Raw genomic sequence first — 19,002 nt, forward strand, 5'->3', positions numbered from 1 at the left:
TATATATATATATATGCTGTATTTTTTGTATTCTAGTGTTTGTAAATAGTATTATCATTAATATTTTTTATCTTATATCATAGAAATTATTCATCTGATTTTATTTATCTTATCGATGTAAGGGCGCCATTTTTAAAATGATATTTTAAAATTTGTAATAACGATTACGAAAGATTACAATCCATTTATTTGATTATTTTATTATTAATCATTTATTGTTACACCTAGACAAGAGTAAATATTATATTAATAGTGTCATATCTAGTTTCATTAAATGAGATATACATCTGTTGATTTCTAGAGGAAGAATCGGATTGGTCGGGGATTATCTTTAAGATGATATCGCGTCCAATCTTAAGACTTTTTGAAACGAGCATGGAATTCCAATGGGAACATAAACCTCATAGTGTTTCTATACGAACCATAATCATGTATAAAAAAAACATATATGTTGGTACAATAATCCACACATTCCTTAAATCGTTTCTTAAAATTATCTTTGTTAAAAAAAAAAAAAAAAACAATTTAAACTAAAAACTGAACAAATTTATAAACAAAACAAATAAATAAAATAAACGCATTCGTATTATTCATTAAGCTTACTTTTGTTATTAACTATCGAGAAATAAATGACACATGCGAATAAAAATAAAAAATTAAAATTAATCAAATAAAAATCGGTGTGAGGGAAAAATAAAACAAAAGATCGACAATAGATAAAACAGTTTTTTTAAAATACTGTTTTGCTCGGTTGATAATTTTGAAGGTAGAGTCGGTAATTCGTATGCCAGGTGATCGCAGATGAGTTACCTGAAGGAATGAAAGTAGAAGGGGGAAAAGGGTATACCCTGGCATACAGGTGTGCATAAGAAAAAGAGAGAGAGAGAGAGAGAGAGAAAGGGAGAAGGAGAGAAAGAAAGAGAGGCGGGAATAAACGAAAGAATGAGAGAGAGGAAGAATTTATTAAATTAACTGACCGAAGAAAGATAGCAATAGTAAAGGGGAGTTTATGGTAAAAGGTAGGGAGCAGGATCCTCTCTAAACTGATGGAAAGCAATGGGTTGGTTAGGTGAGTGTTCGTTCGTTTTAAAGCAGTCTATCGGTGGACGCCATACTCGACGCACGTCCAACTTCGGCTCCGTGGCCGAAGGCCACCATCACCACCACCATCACCATCATCGATTCTATTTTTCTTATATCTTTCTTTTATTTTTTTCTTTCCCTCCCCCCCCCCAGCCGCCCTTTTTGTCCCCCTTTTACTCACTCCTTTTCTACCTTTATCATTTCTTTCATAAATCGCGAATAAATTATTTAATTTTTTAGTTCGAGATTATTTAAATTATTCTCTTCGAACAAGGACGAGGAATTCGAACCGTGTGTTGTAGGAATAAAAAGAAAAAAGAAAAGAAAAAACACGGAGGGGGGGGGGACAGGATGGTGTATTAAATATCGATCGATATAATATTTTTATTTGAAAAATATATTTTCTAGGATAAAATAAAATATCAAGGAGAAGGAAGAAATATGACATCGGAGCGGTTTCACAAGTGAGTTTTCCTTTTGCAAGGAACTGGCTTTATATACCTTCCTTACTTCTACTACACAAGGGGGTTTTACTTCTTCTTCTTCTTCTTCTTCTTCTTCCTCTTCTTCTTCTTGTTGTTGTTATTATTATTATTATTTTCTCCGATGCGTTCGCTTAGCCTCGACGATGACGACGACGATGACGATGACAAAGATGTGCTCGACTGAAAATCATCCGGGTAGATCATTCCGTTGTATATTGTTTTGTTTTATTTTATTTATCTCCGTGTGGTTTTTCTAATAATTTAATACAAACGAAAAAGATGATTGAGAGAGAGAAATGTTGAATGAGAGAGATTGTTGTAATAATACAAAAGAAAAAATGTTAAGGGAAGTTTTATGGATTCGAATCGATGTCCGATCTTTTGTAACAACAATATAATGGGTGTTATGCTTGAATGAAACTATTATCGCGTTTCTACCACAAATTATTATCATTTTTGTGTTCTATCTTTTCTTTCTCTTTGCTTCTTTCTCTTTTCTTTTACCGTCCATTTCGAGTTAACGAGGTGTAGTTTATTTTTCCCGCCAATTTTACTCCCATTTATTCGTAATATTCTTTTTTTCTTTTCTTTTCTTTTTTTCTTTTTTTCTTCACAAGTTTAAAGAAACGCTCGAACGAAAGTTTTTTCCAAGAATTTTATCTCGTTAATATATATATTATTATTAGTTTTTTTTTTTTTTGTGTCTAATTGGTATCTAATTTTTGCGTCTAATAAATCAAATAAATGAATAATATGAAATAAAATTTCTAATAACCCAATTACGACGAATCAGTGAGATTGAATTCACGAAGAAATAATTGTGGGAAATGGTATATTGAAGGAAATATAATAAGAATGAAAAAAAAATATATATATATTCTTATACCTAGTTACCTAGAAGCATGTGAGATGGTACTAATAAAACAGAAAGAGAAAGAGAGAGAGAGAGAGAGATATTGCTTTATTGCAAGTGCGTGTGCATCGAGCACGCGCACGCGGAATTTATGCACGAGGGAGATAGGTTGCTTTTGTTTCATTCAAAGCGTAAATTTATCGTCCGTCTAACAACACAACACCTTCGAGAGAGTAATACGTGTTTGCTTGTTCGATGGCACGTGTGAGATATCAAAATATAAAACAAGAACAAAAATTATATTACATGCAAAACATATATTTTTTAAATAATATTCAAATATATACGTTTTTCATAAAGAAAATTTTGAAACGATATATCCGCCATATTGGATTTTTCATATATAATACTTTGCAAAAAAGAAAAATAAATCTAAATAAATATGAGACAAAATATAATATATATATTATTACACAATAATTATAATAACACATGCAAATATATATAATAAATATTTAAATATGTAATTTAAGAGACAATTTTTTTTGAAATAACCAGTCCGCCATATTGGATTCAATAATTTGTTAAATAACCAATGATTCACATCGTTCTATCGTATTTCTTAGATATATTAAATCGACCAGGACCAAAAATAAGATATTACGATTATTTTATTTTATTTTATTATATATATTTCGATTATATTTTATGACTTTTTTTGCCCGATATCACGAAGATGATAAGTATTGCAATCCATCGCAAATAGTTAGTTATTTGCTGTTAAACGAGCCGTGTCGTTGACGTTAGATATCATCGTCCAGAGTCTTAATGGAATAATATATTTTGTAGTTCTTTTGTTAGCAGTGTTCTGAAACCGCTCTGGCTGGTTTCTTATTAGTCGACTTACGATTCGATATCGGAAACTCTAGAGCAGCACGGTTGTGTGTATGCCGCCCTAGCAAATTCTTTCGAGTTCTACCAGGTTCTCGCGTTCTTAGGGCCATTCGTTGGCCAATGGCTGCGCAATGCGCTAGAAATTCATAGCCTACCACCACCACCACCACACACACACATACACATACACGCATATATATTTAATAAATACCTCGTAGTCAGACCAAATAAATTTCTGGTTTCTCCATTATAAATTAAAAAGCAAAACACAAAAATTGTCTATAGTATATTATGCATATACTTAGGTTATTACCATTTAAAAAAATCTAATAAACCTTACAGTAAATTCCAGTTTTATCTTATTTAACGAATCTAATATAAATTCGATGATCTGATAACATTTCTTCCGATTCTTATTATCCACTTGTTAGTTAATTATTTTTGTTTGTTTGTTTTTCTTTACGGTTCGATCTAGATCGTCACGAATAGAAGAAGGTAGGTAGGTAGGTAGGTAGGTAGGTAGGTTGGTAGGTAGATATGAAAATGTCAGGATAAATTCTCAGTAAATGATATCTACGAGTAGGAAGAGGAGGAGGTGGTATGGTATCTGGAAATAAACCTCGTAGCGTGAAACTCGTTAAAACTTTTCGAATATAATCTCGTACGAGTTCGTGTCACTTCCTTTGTCCCTTTTCATGAGTATACTATTTTGTCCTAGTTTCGTATTCCCAATGCGATTAAAATCTAATTGCTTTGTATGATATATTTCTTGTATGTTTGTTTAAATCAACGACGAGCAATTATTATTATTATTCTTTCTTTTATTATATGATTTTTGTGTGTGTAATATGAAATATCAAATGATAAAAATATATAAATTCTTTTTTATTTAAAAAAAAACAAAACAAAAAAATAAAAGCCTTGTCGTGTTCCTATAGCTGAGAAATATTTTTTATATATAATAAGAGATTGATTAATTACCAAAAAAAAAATTAAATTTTGTTTAACGTCCTAGTTTCGTATTCCCAATGCAATTAAAATCTAATTGCTTTGTATGATATATTTCTTGTATGTGTGTTTAAATCAACGACGAGCAATTATTATTATTATTCTTTCTTTTATTATATGATTTTTGTGTGTGTAATATGAAATATCAAATGATAAAAATATATAAATTCTTTTTTATTTAAAAAAAAACAAAACAAAAAAATAAAAGCCTTGTCGTATCCCTATAGCTGAGAAATATTTTTTATATACAATAGGAGATTGATTAATTACCAAAAAAAAAATTTTAATTTTGTTTAACGAGACATTGTTATTATATATATATATATATGTAAGAGAACGGAGAAAGCTTCAATAGAAAAGTGAGGAGAACGAGGGAGCAGAAAATCGTTGGAGCGTGTTCGACAAGGTGTTTAGAGTAAAGAGCCGAACGAATTAATCCATAATTAAAAGAGAGATTATCAGGGACCTGGCGCGAGAGATTAAACGTAATTGGGTGTTGAGTAGACGAGAACGTGTAAAGAGTTTAGCGAAAGGTACTCTCGAGACACCTTCTCGATGACAGCCACTGAGCCTGTTATTTCTTCAAGTCAAATAATCGAAGAATTAGAATGCACGAAAGAAATTTTTTTATTGCACGCTCGTTAACTTCAATTGTCGCGCATTATGAACGCTAGGATTTTTTTCCCTTTTTTTCTTTTTTTTTTTTGGTTTCTCCCATTTTATTTTATGCACCTAAAGTATTCTCGTAATTTCGAGAATAAACGTTGAGATCATAATTTATGATTTACATTGATTTAATCGAAATTGTATAAATGATTTTTATTATTCGTGTTTATTTCTTTTGATAATAATTTACGATTAATACTAGATTTTTAATGATTTACAAATATTGTTTGAATGAAGGAATTAATATTTGCGTAACTAAAAAACCAACGTATGTTTTTAATAAATAATATTTAAGTTTTATATACATGTAGCAAAAACAAAATTTTAAATGAGTCAAATTGACTCAATTCGTAAATCTAGTGTTAAGTAATGGATAATAAGATGGTGGAATATATGTGATAAACGAAATGGCGGATTAGACGTTAACCTAATCGATTAATTTTGATTCGTTTTGGTATGACTAATTATTATTGATGTTTTTCCATTGAAAGGGCTGCACGAGATGGTGCATTGGAAATTTTGAAGGAAGCAACGAAGAAGGACTGCAACACGCGAGACGAAGGTGGAATGACCCCAACGTTATGGGCAGCCTTCGAAGGTCACATAGATGCCCTGAGACTGCTCGTCGCCAGAGGGTATGCTCGTACTCACTGCTTCGAACCTTGTAGAAAGAAAATCTTCCTTTACAAACGAGACGAATTATTATTATTCTTCTTCTTCTTTTATATTTGCACGCTCGTTATAATATTATATTACTTCTTTCTTTTCTTTTTTTTCTTTTCTCTCAAAATAGTTGAACAATATTTTCTTCTCCTTCTTTATGAAGTTATACTTCTTTTGGAAAGTGAAATTAGATGCGACCGAAAAATCGACACCACGAAGTTGTCGATATTTAAAATACGCGGGAAAATTGAAATTATTTTTGAGGTTATATTCATTTTGGTATACGTTAAAGAAGAATAACTTCTTACTTTTTTGTTCTATTTTATTTATTCTAGAGAAAGTATTATATTGAAACAATTTCGAGGAAAGATTCTTTTACGCGACACAATTGTTTTTTTTTCTTTTTTTTATTTCAAATGTTTTCCTGATTCGTCGTTTATAATCTCTATACCTCATAATTCTACTTATAATAAAAAAGAAAAATTCTACTCTGTGTGTATGTGTGTGTGTGAGAATGATAGTCGACGCTTATGTTGTTCCGCATAGTTTAAAGTACTGAAAGAGGAGGAGTGGATTGAAAATAAGTTGAAAAGTCAGCATGTTAAGGCGCGCACACGACGCAACAACCGCCGGCTAACTTTCACTAACGCATTAACTCTACTACTTCATAGAGTTAAATACAATATTAACGGTTACGTATATTAGAATGTGCGATAACGTTTACTTTTCATATCATATAACTATGCGTATAAAAACTATCCCATAAATCAGTTTAAAACTATCTATACATTTTTTTTCTTACCTCTAAACTTCACGCCCCGAATGATATTATTTTTATATACGATTATACTAAACACGACTTTTTCATCGATTAAAAACATATTTATTCTTAATTACGCGATATCTTTCATGAACGTTTTAACGCTAAATTTATTCCTATATTTCATTAATCATCTCATTATATATTCCATTTAATTCATTTTTATATCCGATAATGGGATACCAAATAAGTTTTCTAAGTTGCAATATCATGGATTTGTTTTAATTCGATTTCGTACGGTTGAAGTGTGATACTCGAAAATAGGGGGAAAAATGGCTTCTGTTTCTTTACGGTTTTCTTTCTCGAACATCAACTCGAATATCAATGTCTCAAATGTGGGAGAAGATAAAAACGTTAATTCTTAGTTTTAGTTATCTGTAATTTATGTTTGAAATTATGGCAAGTAAATAATATTTGATTTTAGCTTCATCATAAATTATACATTTTTGTATGTGTCGTCTTTATTACTGTGGTAAAAAAGAGAAAAAAAAAAAAACAAAAATGATTGGTTCGTTAAACAGTAATGACATTGAATCTTAGCGTTTTCGCAAGAGTTATGGTAGGGAGAGGTGCCATTCCCTTCTAACGGAATCAAGTAAATGAAAGGATGGATGATGTGTTAGCATTATAGAGGAAGAAGATACTTTTGAAATTCGAGAAGGTGCGTGAGTTTTCTTTTTTTTTTATTCTCTCGACGTTTGACCTTGAACGATCGCTAACGCGAATTCGGTTCGAGGTCGTTTTAATTCAAAACGAATATGGCGGAATCGGGTAGGAAATAACTAACGCGCCAATTTCAAATATTTTTCCCGCTCTTTTTGTTCTATTCAAAGGAACGTACGAATAAACGAACAAATTCTGTGACAGATGTTAAAGTATGAACGGAAATACCATTGTATATAATTTTCTATATCTCCATTGAAAAAGAGAGAGAGAGAGAGAGATATCTGGCACCGGAAATTGCGGCTGGCCGGACGGACGGTAACGAAAAACAATCGAGCGTGGACGAAACAAAACACGAGTGGAACGGAACGGAACGGAACGGAATGGAACGAGCCGGTAGCGCGCGATCCGTGAAACTTTGTGTCCTCCAAACATGGAGAATAATTAAAATTTATGTTTAAATAGCTAGGGAGTTAACATATTAGATTTCTTTCTTGATAATTCAACGAGTATACTTAATATTTTTGAAACATTCCAAAAATAATTCGTACAAATAATTCTGGTTAAAAACGTATATTGTGTCTAGGTAATTATGAAACTGGTGGACTGAGATTGTTAGTCATAAAATTGACAAAATTATAATCGTATAATTTATTGAATATTATAAAATAAATTTTATTTATTTGCGTGTTGACTCAACTGTCCATTGTCATAATTATTTTACTGCTAAAAATTCGATCGAATTCTTTTTAAAATGAATGCACTTTTTTTTTATAATTTATTCGAAGACACATTAAGTACGCGGAACGAGTGAAAAATGTGTTACAAAATAAATCGCGTAATTTTGAAAATAAAAAGAAAGAAAANAGGGGGTGGGGGGGGGGTTAGGCTTAAGAATTACCGCGAGAGAGAGAGAGAGAAAGAGATAACTCGCGATTCGAAAGCAGGAACTTTAAAGGTGTGTACCTTAGAGATCTGACTCGATTCGCACGCGTGCCTCACAAAACCGGTATTCCGAAGTCTGACCACCGGCCGACCGAACTGTCTCGGATCTCCTGCACGCGTAATTATCGCGAAATCGAACCGATCGGATAGCAATCGTGATCTCTTCGTGAAATATCATAACTTATTATAATATATTTTTTTTCTTACTTTTTTTATTTTTTAATATTCTTTCTTTCCTTTTTTCTTTTTTTTTTTGGCTTTAATTTAAAATTTGTTCTACTCATTTAAATGTGCAAACACACAACACACACACACACAGATACACAGAGAGATAGATGTTAATATTTAAATTCGTATGCAAACTATTTCGGTTCAACTTTGCGTGTCCAGCTCGCGTGACGGGAAATACGAGCACGCAAAAGGGAGACCGACTCCCCCTTTCCCCTTCACAACCCCTCATTGTTGAAGTTTAGCCTGAGCTTTTTTTTTTTTTTATTGGCAGGGGTGACCCGGACAAAAGCGATTATTTCGGTAATACAGCCCTTCATCTAGCAGCAGCAAGGGGTCACGAATATTGCGTCAAATTTCTCGTCAAATTTGGTTGCAACATTTGGTCATTGGACATAGACAGACATTCTGCTAGAGAATTAGCCGCGATCAATGGTAGAGAAAGGATATTGCAATTTTTAGATTTGGCACAATCCGATCAGGAATTGAATAATCGAAAAAAGAGTCGATTATTAAGGGAAAAGGCTGAAAAGGATGCCGAAAAAAGGTGATTGTTTATTTTATTTCTATTTCTATTCACACGTGTATATATATGTGTGTGGTTTTTTTGACTTAACCCTTCTTTGCATGATGATGGAAATTTTAATCATAATATTTAGTCAACAAAAAAAGATACTSAAAACCCTTGTACTGTATATTTGTTGTTGCTGGCAACTTTTTAAGCGACTATTGCGTACAACAAAACGCAGTTGTCAAAAAATAGCACTAGGATTCTTTTTAAATATTTTTTCCTTTAATCTAGAGCATTAATTACATCACCCTGATTTATTTAAAAAAAAAAAGAAAAAATCATGCAAAGAAGGGTTAACAATGTTTAACCATTTACATTTAACAAGGTTGAAGGAATACATGAAGAAACAAAAGATGGCCGAGGTAAAAGCAGAAAAGGTACAAAAGAAATTGTTGAAGGATCGATCGAAATCCGATCTGGATACTTTACACGAGACCAATATTCTAGCTCATAGACCTGCGTTAATGACTTTTAAAGGTCGAATCAAACCGTCACCAACATTTAGCGATATAGTTGGTACTACTACGAAGAAACATGGCAGTGCTGTTTGTAGAAAAGCTTTGGCCAAAAAGGCTGTAGATGATTTCAAAATAATCGAAGTAAGTTTGACGCGTTTTTGTTTAATGATATAATTTGTTTTTTATGGATATATATCTCGAAAACGATGATTTATTTATTTAGTTTCCTTTTTCTTTGTTTCTTTTGTTCATAGATCGAAGTAGACGGTAGGAAATCTGTACGTAGTTTGACTGGTCTTAGAAGGGATTCCGAAATAATGTACGTGGGAACTTACGAATCACAAGCTCAACAGATTGGAAGAAGAGGAAAGATAGCAGATGTTTGGGGTACTTTAAGCAAGGCTCAAAGTACACCGGATCTTTTAGGTGATCGTTCATGTGACGAGGAAGACGAGGATGAAGATGGGCAAGATGAGGAACGATCTAATAATAAGATTGTCAGAGATATTGGACTCCTTCGTGAACAAGGCAGTATCTTTGATCGACCTGGTTTTGGATCGGTGGCATTCAGAAGACCGGTAAGCTATGCTTTTTCCAATTGATATCTCTGGAATTATACTTCAATTTTATATTATTCACTATTATACACATTTAAATGAAATATTTATAAATTTATGAGAATATAATTGTTTACAAAGGTAAATTATAACGCGTTAAATCATTATCAATTATTATACGTTATAACATATTTCTTATGCAATAATCTCACGTTTATCATATTTTATTTGGATTATTTTCATGTTAAATATTATTCGCAAAAATTTATATATTTATATATATCATGAATGATTTAAAAATCCACGAAACACGTTCCGGAAGATACCGATCCCAAGGGCAAGCACAAATTCGAATTGTTTTTCTCTGCGAGTAAAATGATTACGGAAAACACGTTTGCGTTCCATTTTCGTGATTACTCTAGCGTCACGAGGAACGAACTTATTATACAGGGTTTGTAATAAACGATTTTCACGCTGTTAAATCTTAAATGGTTATATGCTTCGACGCCGTTCGCGACAATAATAAAACATCTTGTATATTGTTGTTTAGGTTTATCGTAATTAATGGGATGATTAATTTTTATTAAATTGAAAGTTAATTATTTTCTTTTTCTAATATCTCTTCGACATACAACTCAACACAACTGAACAATGAATTATTGGATTATAACGAATTAGACAAATTTTCAATCAAAATCAAATCAAACGCTTTCAAATGTTTCAATTATCTTTTTATTCTTTTATTTGTATCTTTTTTTTTTTTCTTTTCAGATAACAGCAACGCTCGACAATTTGCCGGTCACGCAAACAGACGTTCATTTGCAGAACGGTAATGGTTCGTGCGTGAATGGTTCGATAAATGGTTCTACGAATGGTCACAGGATTGTTGCAAATGGCCAAAACGAGGAGATTAGTATAGGAAGTGCGGGTAGCTTAGCACGTAGGCAAAGTATGTGGGACGATGAATTGCTTTCGGGTAAGTTCGTGTTTTACATTTTTTATAAATTTCTTCTTTACTTTTTTTATTTTTTTTTGCTTTCGATTGCATGCATTTTCTGTGAGGATGAAAAAATTTCGAAATAATGGACACGTGAATTGTATATCTGTTTTCAAAACTAAAGAAGATTAATTTGATTAACATCACGTTGTTTTTTTTTTTTAAATACAAAATACAATGATATAATTATATATAGTCGATACACACAAAAAATCGACTGTTTTTTTAATTATCTCAATAAGAATAAAATTGTTGATATTTAAAATATTCAAGTAAGTAATAATTTAATTAAATAATATTGTATACGGATAACAAATTATGTTTACATAATTGAAAACATTTATGACCATTTCTTTTTTCTTCGTTTCTTTTACGGAATAAAAATTGAAGTTCCATTTGTATTGAAACGAATTTTCTATCGCATCATTCTTTTTCAAAATATTGGTGTTAAATTTCTACCTAAAAAGTCTATCATTAGATTTCACCGTTAACAATACACTATTATAATCGTTGATACTTTACTACTTAAAGCTACTGTTTGTTCAGGTCAAAAGGTTCACCATTGACTCGTCAAAGACAACTTTTTAAAAGACTCTTTTAGATAATATGTTGATTTACAAAACATCAAAAATAGAAAATTTATTCCAAATGATAATCTGTTTTTCACGCAGTAACAAATAAAATTGAATACAATAAGCGAAACAAATTGTACAAATCGAATACTATCCTGCTGAAAAGAACAGCATGAATCCTTTGTAACTTTTGTGTTACCTGAACAACAAAAAAATACTTAAAAGAGGTTTATCTTGAAATTGAACGAAAAAGAAAAAAGAAAACAAACAAACAATTAACACCAAAAATCTGATGTTTTATATTCAAAAACACCTTTTATTGTTCGTTCCCATAAAAATGTAATTTGTTATCCCGTAATACTATTAAAAATTAAAATATTTCTAATTGTAATATTAAAATTGTATATTTGTTTCTATAACTTTTTCAATTTTTCTTTTTTTTAAACAGAAGATGACGAGACGGACGAGGAATGGACACCCCTGCAAAGATTTTTAGTTGCAAATAATTTATCATCAATACACACGATCTTAGAAGCCGAACAAATTGATTTGGAAGCATTGATGTTACTCACCGATGCGGACATAGCAGCCCTCAAACTTCCGCTTGGACCTAGGAGAAAGTTAACTAATGCTATAGCTAACCGGAAAAAGGCATTTGACGCATCAGAGAACGTCATCAAGGACAGTATACTATGAAGAATTATTACTTTTGTTTGTACATTTTAATTTTCTATGTCCTCGTCTCCTTATTCTTCTTCTTCTTCTTTTTCGTTGAAAAAGAAAATGAAAGCCTTGTCTAATTGTAAGTTTCATCGATTTACGAATTATATTATAAATTAAAATGTGCCTTAGATAGAGTGAAAAAGTAATTATTTTTTCACACAATTTTACTTTTATAATTTATCAATTAATTATACAGGGTGTCGTTTTCTTTGTTTTTTTTTTCTAAACTAAACAAGGGATACAAAAACAACGATACAAATTCGTACAAATCTGTGTCAATTAACATCCTTAATTATATTGGATTAATGATTCTCGTTAAATCATTGAAGTGTGAAGTTAAATGAATGGATGAAACCCCACACACATTCGAAGAAAGAAAAATCCTTTGTTGATTCTAAATTTGAGATAGGTGTGAGAAAAGGTGTGATTAAAATTTGTAAAAGGATGAATACAAAGTGTGCCCTATTTTATATTGTTTCATAATTAAATATATACTTATGTGTTTCACAATAATCTTTCAACAAAGCTCTAAATCAAATAGAACGTATGCTTTGTAACATTGTTTTTATGTCCCTCCTTCCCCTTTGTTCATTATTCAACATAATATGAAACACATCCTGTATATCATCGCCATACTTGATTATGTACATAGTGAGCATATTTTTTCTTTTTTTCTCTTTTTTTTTTTTCATTTAAATATCGCAATACATATATATATAAATATATAAGAAAAAATTATATTATTTCCTTTTATGCCACGTTAAGATTTAGAAATTAATTTCGATATAAGAAAAAAACACGTGTTAATGTTTAAAAGAATAAAAAAAAAAAAAGAAGAAAAAAAAATAAATCATGTAAATATATACATATATAAATAACAACGTATTTTATACGCGTACAATAAAAATAATTTGATTTTTTAGATTATATATCGTACAACGAATCAATGCATATTATTTAATCGGTGATGTTTAAATGCAAACACGTGCTCGTATGTTTCTTATTCATCTGACGTATGAATATGTATGTATGTATGTACGTGTGTGTACGTAAGAATAAAAATAATGCCGATTTACGTAATGATGACATTTTGCTCGCGTGTTTTATTTTTCTTTTCTTTTTTTTATTTGTAAATGATTATCATCTTACAAACGAGAGACGCAAAAAAATATACAAGCTCCTTAGTTTTAACGAACAAATTAACAGCACCATTATTTGTTGTTGCTTCGCGCGCGAACGCCATAACACGTTTCTTCTTCTTATTTCAAAAAATACAAAATGAGAGAAAAAGAAAGATTCTTTATGGGGTGGGGTACACTTCAATGGTGGTAAGGGGTGGCTGGGTTTTGGAGAAGAAAAATAACGACAGATAAAGAAAAAAAGAAATATTTTTCCGTTTCTTTGTGTTGTCGTAGATGCTTTAATATTACATCTAACAATAAGGGAAAGGTTTTCTTTTTCCCCCATTATGAGAAAATATTCGTCCTATCTCTGCTCGAATATACAACGTTAGTTATGATAATCATAAAAAAGATTTTTCGCGCACACGTATGCGTGTGTGTGTGTGTGTATTATTGGTAAATAAAAGGTTATTTCTTTTTTGTGTTTCTCGAAACTCAAAAAAACTTTTCAAAATTGCTAAATTGAATATATAATATTTAATTATTTTAATATTTTAATTATTATAATATATTATATATTACATCTCGTCCTAAAAAGTTGCTTCATTTATCTTACAATTATTCAATTTTATATATTAATAACAATAAATCATAAACATTTTTATATACATTGAAAGATAATTTTTTTTATTCGATTCGCGATTGGTAAAATAATAAAAAGGAAAAAAATATAAAAATTATTGATCGAATAAAATTTATAATGAAAAAAGAATAAAATTTGTTTAGCGACGATTTGATTTATTATATTATTATTATCATTATTATTATTATTATTATATTTATTATACCGGTTTCACCGGACGGATAAAAACGTATCGTCTTACGGTACTGGTTGTAGATTAGCGAGCAGAGATAAATTCTTCATGAGAAAGGGAAAGCTCTCTTCTTTCTGACTTTATATATATATATATAGTTAAACTCGTGAGAAAATTCTTTTTATTTATCAAGATGTTGTGTCTCTTCTTCAACTCGTGCACACGACCCCCACCCCGCCCTCCCTCCCTCCCCGCGACAATGTAATATTATTTATTATATCATTCCGACGTGTTTTATATATATATTTCGCATATTTGTAATAACTGATCAAGATCGTGTAAAACGATAATTCTTTACATTTTATACTCTTCCCTCTTATTTTATTTTATTTTTTTTTCATCTTCTTCTTCTTGTTTTATTTTTAAATTTAATTTCATTTGATTTAATTTTATTTCAAAACGTAATAACACAAAATATATTCTAACGATATTATTATAAATGAATATTTTGTTTGTTTTCGGAAAGGAAAAAAATATAGGAAAAATAACGATCAATTAAATTTTAACATACAAAATGGTATTGTCGATCATTTAGCCGATCGATTCGCTCTTATCATCAACTTTCTTATCATTTAAAATATATATATATAATTATGGCATCATTTCATTACAATTACTTTCTTCTCTATTCTCCTCTTTAATAATCGAATAATCTCGTTCAACTTTGTGTTTGATTTTTATTTGTATCTTTTTATTAAATACGAGATGGATTATATCATTATAATATCATTGAATTATGGTGAATCGGTAGGATGTGATATAAAAAGATTTTTCTCTCTAATTCGATTTTAATTTTTTCTTAGATTCTTTCTTTTTTTTTTTACTTCAAATTTCATTCGATAAGAACAGATTTTTTATCCCCTCTCTTCCATCGAGTTTCTTTTTCTAATATGTATATATATATATATATATATATACATATATATATATGTATAGTTATTAACATAAATTTCCGATGTATTGTTGTTTCATCGTGTGCAACCATTATTGGTTAGTAAAATAGTCACAGGCATAATGTCGTTGGTATTTTTATTTTAACTGTCGATCGCATGATAAATATTAATTATTAAAGCTATCGCATAATAGTAGTTAATATTAATAGTGATAATAATATTAGCAATATCCCTAAGGCTATCGTTTATCGTTATCATTATTAGTATACGCTATATTTACAACCGAATACGGAACGGCACCCCCCCCCCCATATTTACGATGCTTTCTTTCTTTCTTTCTTTATTTATTTTATTTTTCTCTCTTCGAGTTACGACAAATTAATGAAAAAACGTAAACGAAAGTACGTGTGAGAGAGAGAGAGAAAGAGATGATGTATATATATAGAGAGAGAGATAGATAGAGAGAGAGAGAGAGAGAGAGAGAGAGAGAGAGAGAGAAAGTTTTTTATGTGAATTTTTAAAAATCGTAAATAAATGTTAAAAAAAAAAAGAAAAATAATAGAGAATAAAAAAAATTTTCTTCTCTTTCACCGGATTTTTAACAGAGTCATTTAAAATTCACATAAAATAGTAATTCATATGTATTATTATGTGTAGTACGTGTTGTGTATGTAAGTTGTTGCAAGGTAGTACCTAAAAATAATTTACATTTACAATTAACTTACAAACGGTGTGATCTCGCGTGGACACTCCGTTATTATACGCGCACACACGCACACGTACACACAAATAGAGACATACATAACACACACACACACACACACACAGAAGTCTTTCATCGCAATATCGTTGCAAACATGTTTTACACACAACAGTCTCAATCATGTTTTCTTCTTAATCTTCTTTGTTTTAATCTTTTACCTATACATAATTGCACCAGAGTGTCTCTAAATTCGTCGAGGAGACAAGTTGTCTTACGCTTAAGAAAAATTTGCGAAGAACTCGTTCGTCGAATGTGGGAGACAATTTGGTTGCGCTTTCTTGCTCTCTTATTTATTTTCTTGTTCTATGTGGTTATTTAACAATATGCTCCGGAATATATTTCAAATGATAATTAATTAAAGAATTTGTTGTTCGTGTTATTTAAAAAAATAACTTATTCGTGATATTATAACTTGACGAAGACCTTGACGCGTGAATTTCCATCATCTATTTCTATCCTATTGTTTTACGTATCGACAAAAATAAATCAACTATTCCGTTTCGGTTATTTCTTTGTTGTGTTGTTTTGTTTTTCTTTTAAACTTGTTTTAGAATTAAAATGTTTATAACAGGAGTCTGAAACGATCGATATGACAGCAGAGCAATATAAAATGAAAAAAAAAGAACTCTTTTTTGTTTTTTTGTTTTGTTTTTTTTTTCTTTATAATGCGTTGTGTTTTTCATATTTGACATCTAACAACACTGTAGCGAACTTGAAATCATCAGGCTCTCAGTTTATTCTTATTTTAAACATTCTCCCTTCGATGGCAATTCATTTTCCTTCTTATTAGATTTCTAATTCTATTTTCAAATTCTATTTTATCATCATTCCATTCATCGATGAATGAAAAATACAATTACGAGCACCCGATACGCGTAGAAAATAAAAATTCTAACACAGATCTCGAAATTGTTCGAAATTTAATCAGAAAAATTTGTTGATCTTCCCCATGATTTTTTAAACAAATTATAGGAATTAACGAATTAACGAACGATTGTCTGTCTCTGTGTTTTCTTTTTTCTTTCTTTCTTTCTTTCTTTTTCTATTTTCTTTTTCCAACGTATCGTACATAACAATTTGAGAGAGTCTGCCGGTTGATATTAATAAACGTGACTATAATAAATGTACATAAATTTCAATAAGAAACAAATATTTTCTAATCAATGACCATAGTATATACGTATGTGTGTATACTACAAACAAATAATTTCTAAACTTGATTAGTTAATACGGAAGGTATACACTCAATGTTATATGCTTACAATTACTCTCTTTAAATGCTGCGACTTTTTGATAATTATTCTTGACGTTAACGTCGAATTCGCTGTGTTCTTTTATAAATCCTTTGCATTCGGAAAGTCCAACGCGTAGTTGGATATAATAATATATTCCACAATGAATTCTAAAATTCAAAAATGAGGATATATTTCTGGTAAATATGTTTTTTTTTTTTTTTCTTTAAAAAAATGAATAAAATACAACATGATATTCTTATTAAATAAATTAATATAAAAATAATAAATGTGTTCTTATATATATTTATATATATACTCTATATTTTCAATTATAAATTTCGCATAATAAATAAGATTTATAATAATTTGGTTGACGAGAAAACAAAAAAAAAAGAAAACTATAAAAGATAATCACCGAATGCAAAGGCACTGTGTTATCCGTTAATTTTTAGTTCTATCTTTTTTTTTTTTGCTATCGACCTTCCAACCTTTCCATTTCTTCTTACTTTTACTAATTTATTTTTTTAATTCTTTTCTTTTCTTTCCTTCTTTCTTTCTTTCAACTGACACCCTCCCTCTTATTACAACCCCCACTCATTTTATTACTCATATTAGTTTAATTCCTATCTATCGCCAACACAAAATTGTATATATAAATATAAATATAAGTGTAAGCCTGAACCCTACCGCTCTACAGATACAACATTAGAGAAAAAAGAAAATATGGTACCCATTATATTATTTTAATGTTTCCCTTTTTTTAAAAAGCTACAATAGAAAATATTCTTAACTAATTTTTTCTTGCTTTTTTTTTTTTTTTTATAATTATTATTGTGATATTTTTTTTTTTTTTTTTTTATAATTATTATTGTGATAAAAAATGTTTCGAAATATTTTAATTCATCTTTAAACGCATAATAATAATAACAATATCTTAATTGGCAGGTAAACGATTCCCCTTCGGGTTTACGAAATAATATTTAACAATCACATCGGTATCATTCATGCCCCCTTTTTCTTTTCTTTGCTTTTTTTTTTTTTTTTAATCGCGATTGACATTACGGCAGTAAAATTAACTACTAACTATCGATTTCGTCGCAACATGAAAAATGGATTTCCAACGAATACTTTTCCTTTTTTTCTTTTTTTAATTATTATTCACAATGTAATAATAGAAAAACAACGACAAAAAATTTCTCTCTTTTTCTCACGTATACACATAATATTTATGTGTAACATTAAATTGGAGCGGTGTTATTTATTGTTATTATTATTATTATTATTATTATTATTATTTTGCTTCAATTTCTTCAGTTTTTCTCTTCCTCTCTATATTTTCACAAAATGTTCGACGAGGAGTCGTAATATCCTTTTTTTTTTTTTTCCTTTTATAATCGTCTTCATAAAACTATATATATACATATACATATATATTATAGTATGTATTATATATACACATATATATATATATATAGTACTGGTATATAAACTTATCGTACATAAACGCAGTGTGATCTTTCCTCTTTATGGGCACTTTAAATAGTATCGCCATACGTTCGTTTGTGATTCTCGGTTATGAATTGAATTTTCTTTTTTGTTTTTTTTTTTTACGCGTGTGTATAATATACGTTATTCCAAAAGAAGAAAAAAAGAGAGACACAAAAAAGAAAAATGTAAAAAGGGGAAAAAAAGAAAAAGAAAAGGAACAAAAATTAACCAATAAATTTATCAAACAAAAACATAATAAATCATTTCAATATAACAAATTTGACGTAACAAGATCCGTCACACGGGAGGAGGACGCGTGACACAAAAAAAATAGACACGATACGACGCGCGAAAGTCACGAAAAGAAAATTTCTATATAATATTTATAGACATTTCTTCAATCGTTTGTTCCGACAAAAATAATAAAGAAGAAAATATATA

At 29.8% G+C, this 19,002-nt stretch overlaps 1 protein-coding gene across 1 annotated transcript; it reads left to right on the forward strand.

Annotated features, from left to right (window-relative positions):
- The first annotated feature begins 1,110 nt into the window (after positions 1-1,110).
- On the forward strand, positions 1,111-12,320 carry LOC106790525 (Usher syndrome type-1G protein homolog). The gene is made up of 7 exons (XM_014755500.1): positions 1,111-1,547; positions 5,481-5,624; positions 8,583-8,855; positions 9,205-9,478; positions 9,592-9,915; positions 10,666-10,870; positions 11,912-12,320. The coding sequence occupies exons 1-7, from the start codon at positions 1,525-1,527 to the stop codon at positions 12,157-12,159; spliced, it is 1,491 nt and encodes a 496-aa protein (XP_014610986.1). The 5' UTR covers positions 1,111-1,524; the 3' UTR covers positions 12,160-12,320.
- The last annotated feature ends 6,682 nt before the right edge of the window (positions 12,321-19,002 follow it).

This window comes from Polistes canadensis, unplaced genomic scaffold (assembly GCF_001313835.1).
Source record: "Polistes canadensis isolate GaletaPanama2010 unplaced genomic scaffold, ASM131383v1 scaffold_243, whole genome shotgun sequence".
Classification (NCBI taxonomy): Eukaryota; Metazoa; Arthropoda; class Insecta; order Hymenoptera; family Vespidae; genus Polistes; species Polistes canadensis.

Excerpts from the sequence above, each read along its gene's own strand:
- LOC106790525 (XM_014755500.1), top strand. The coding sequence starts at position 1,525 with ATGACATCGGAGCGGTTTCACAA. Across the intron at positions 5,625-8,582 it reads AGACTGCTCGTCGCCAGAGG|GGGTGACCCGGACAAAAGCG; the intron begins GTATGCTCGTAC and ends TTTTATTGGCAG. Across the intron at positions 9,916-10,665 it reads CGGTGGCATTCAGAAGACCG|ATAACAGCAACGCTCGACAA; the intron begins GTAAGCTATGCT and ends TTTTCTTTTCAG.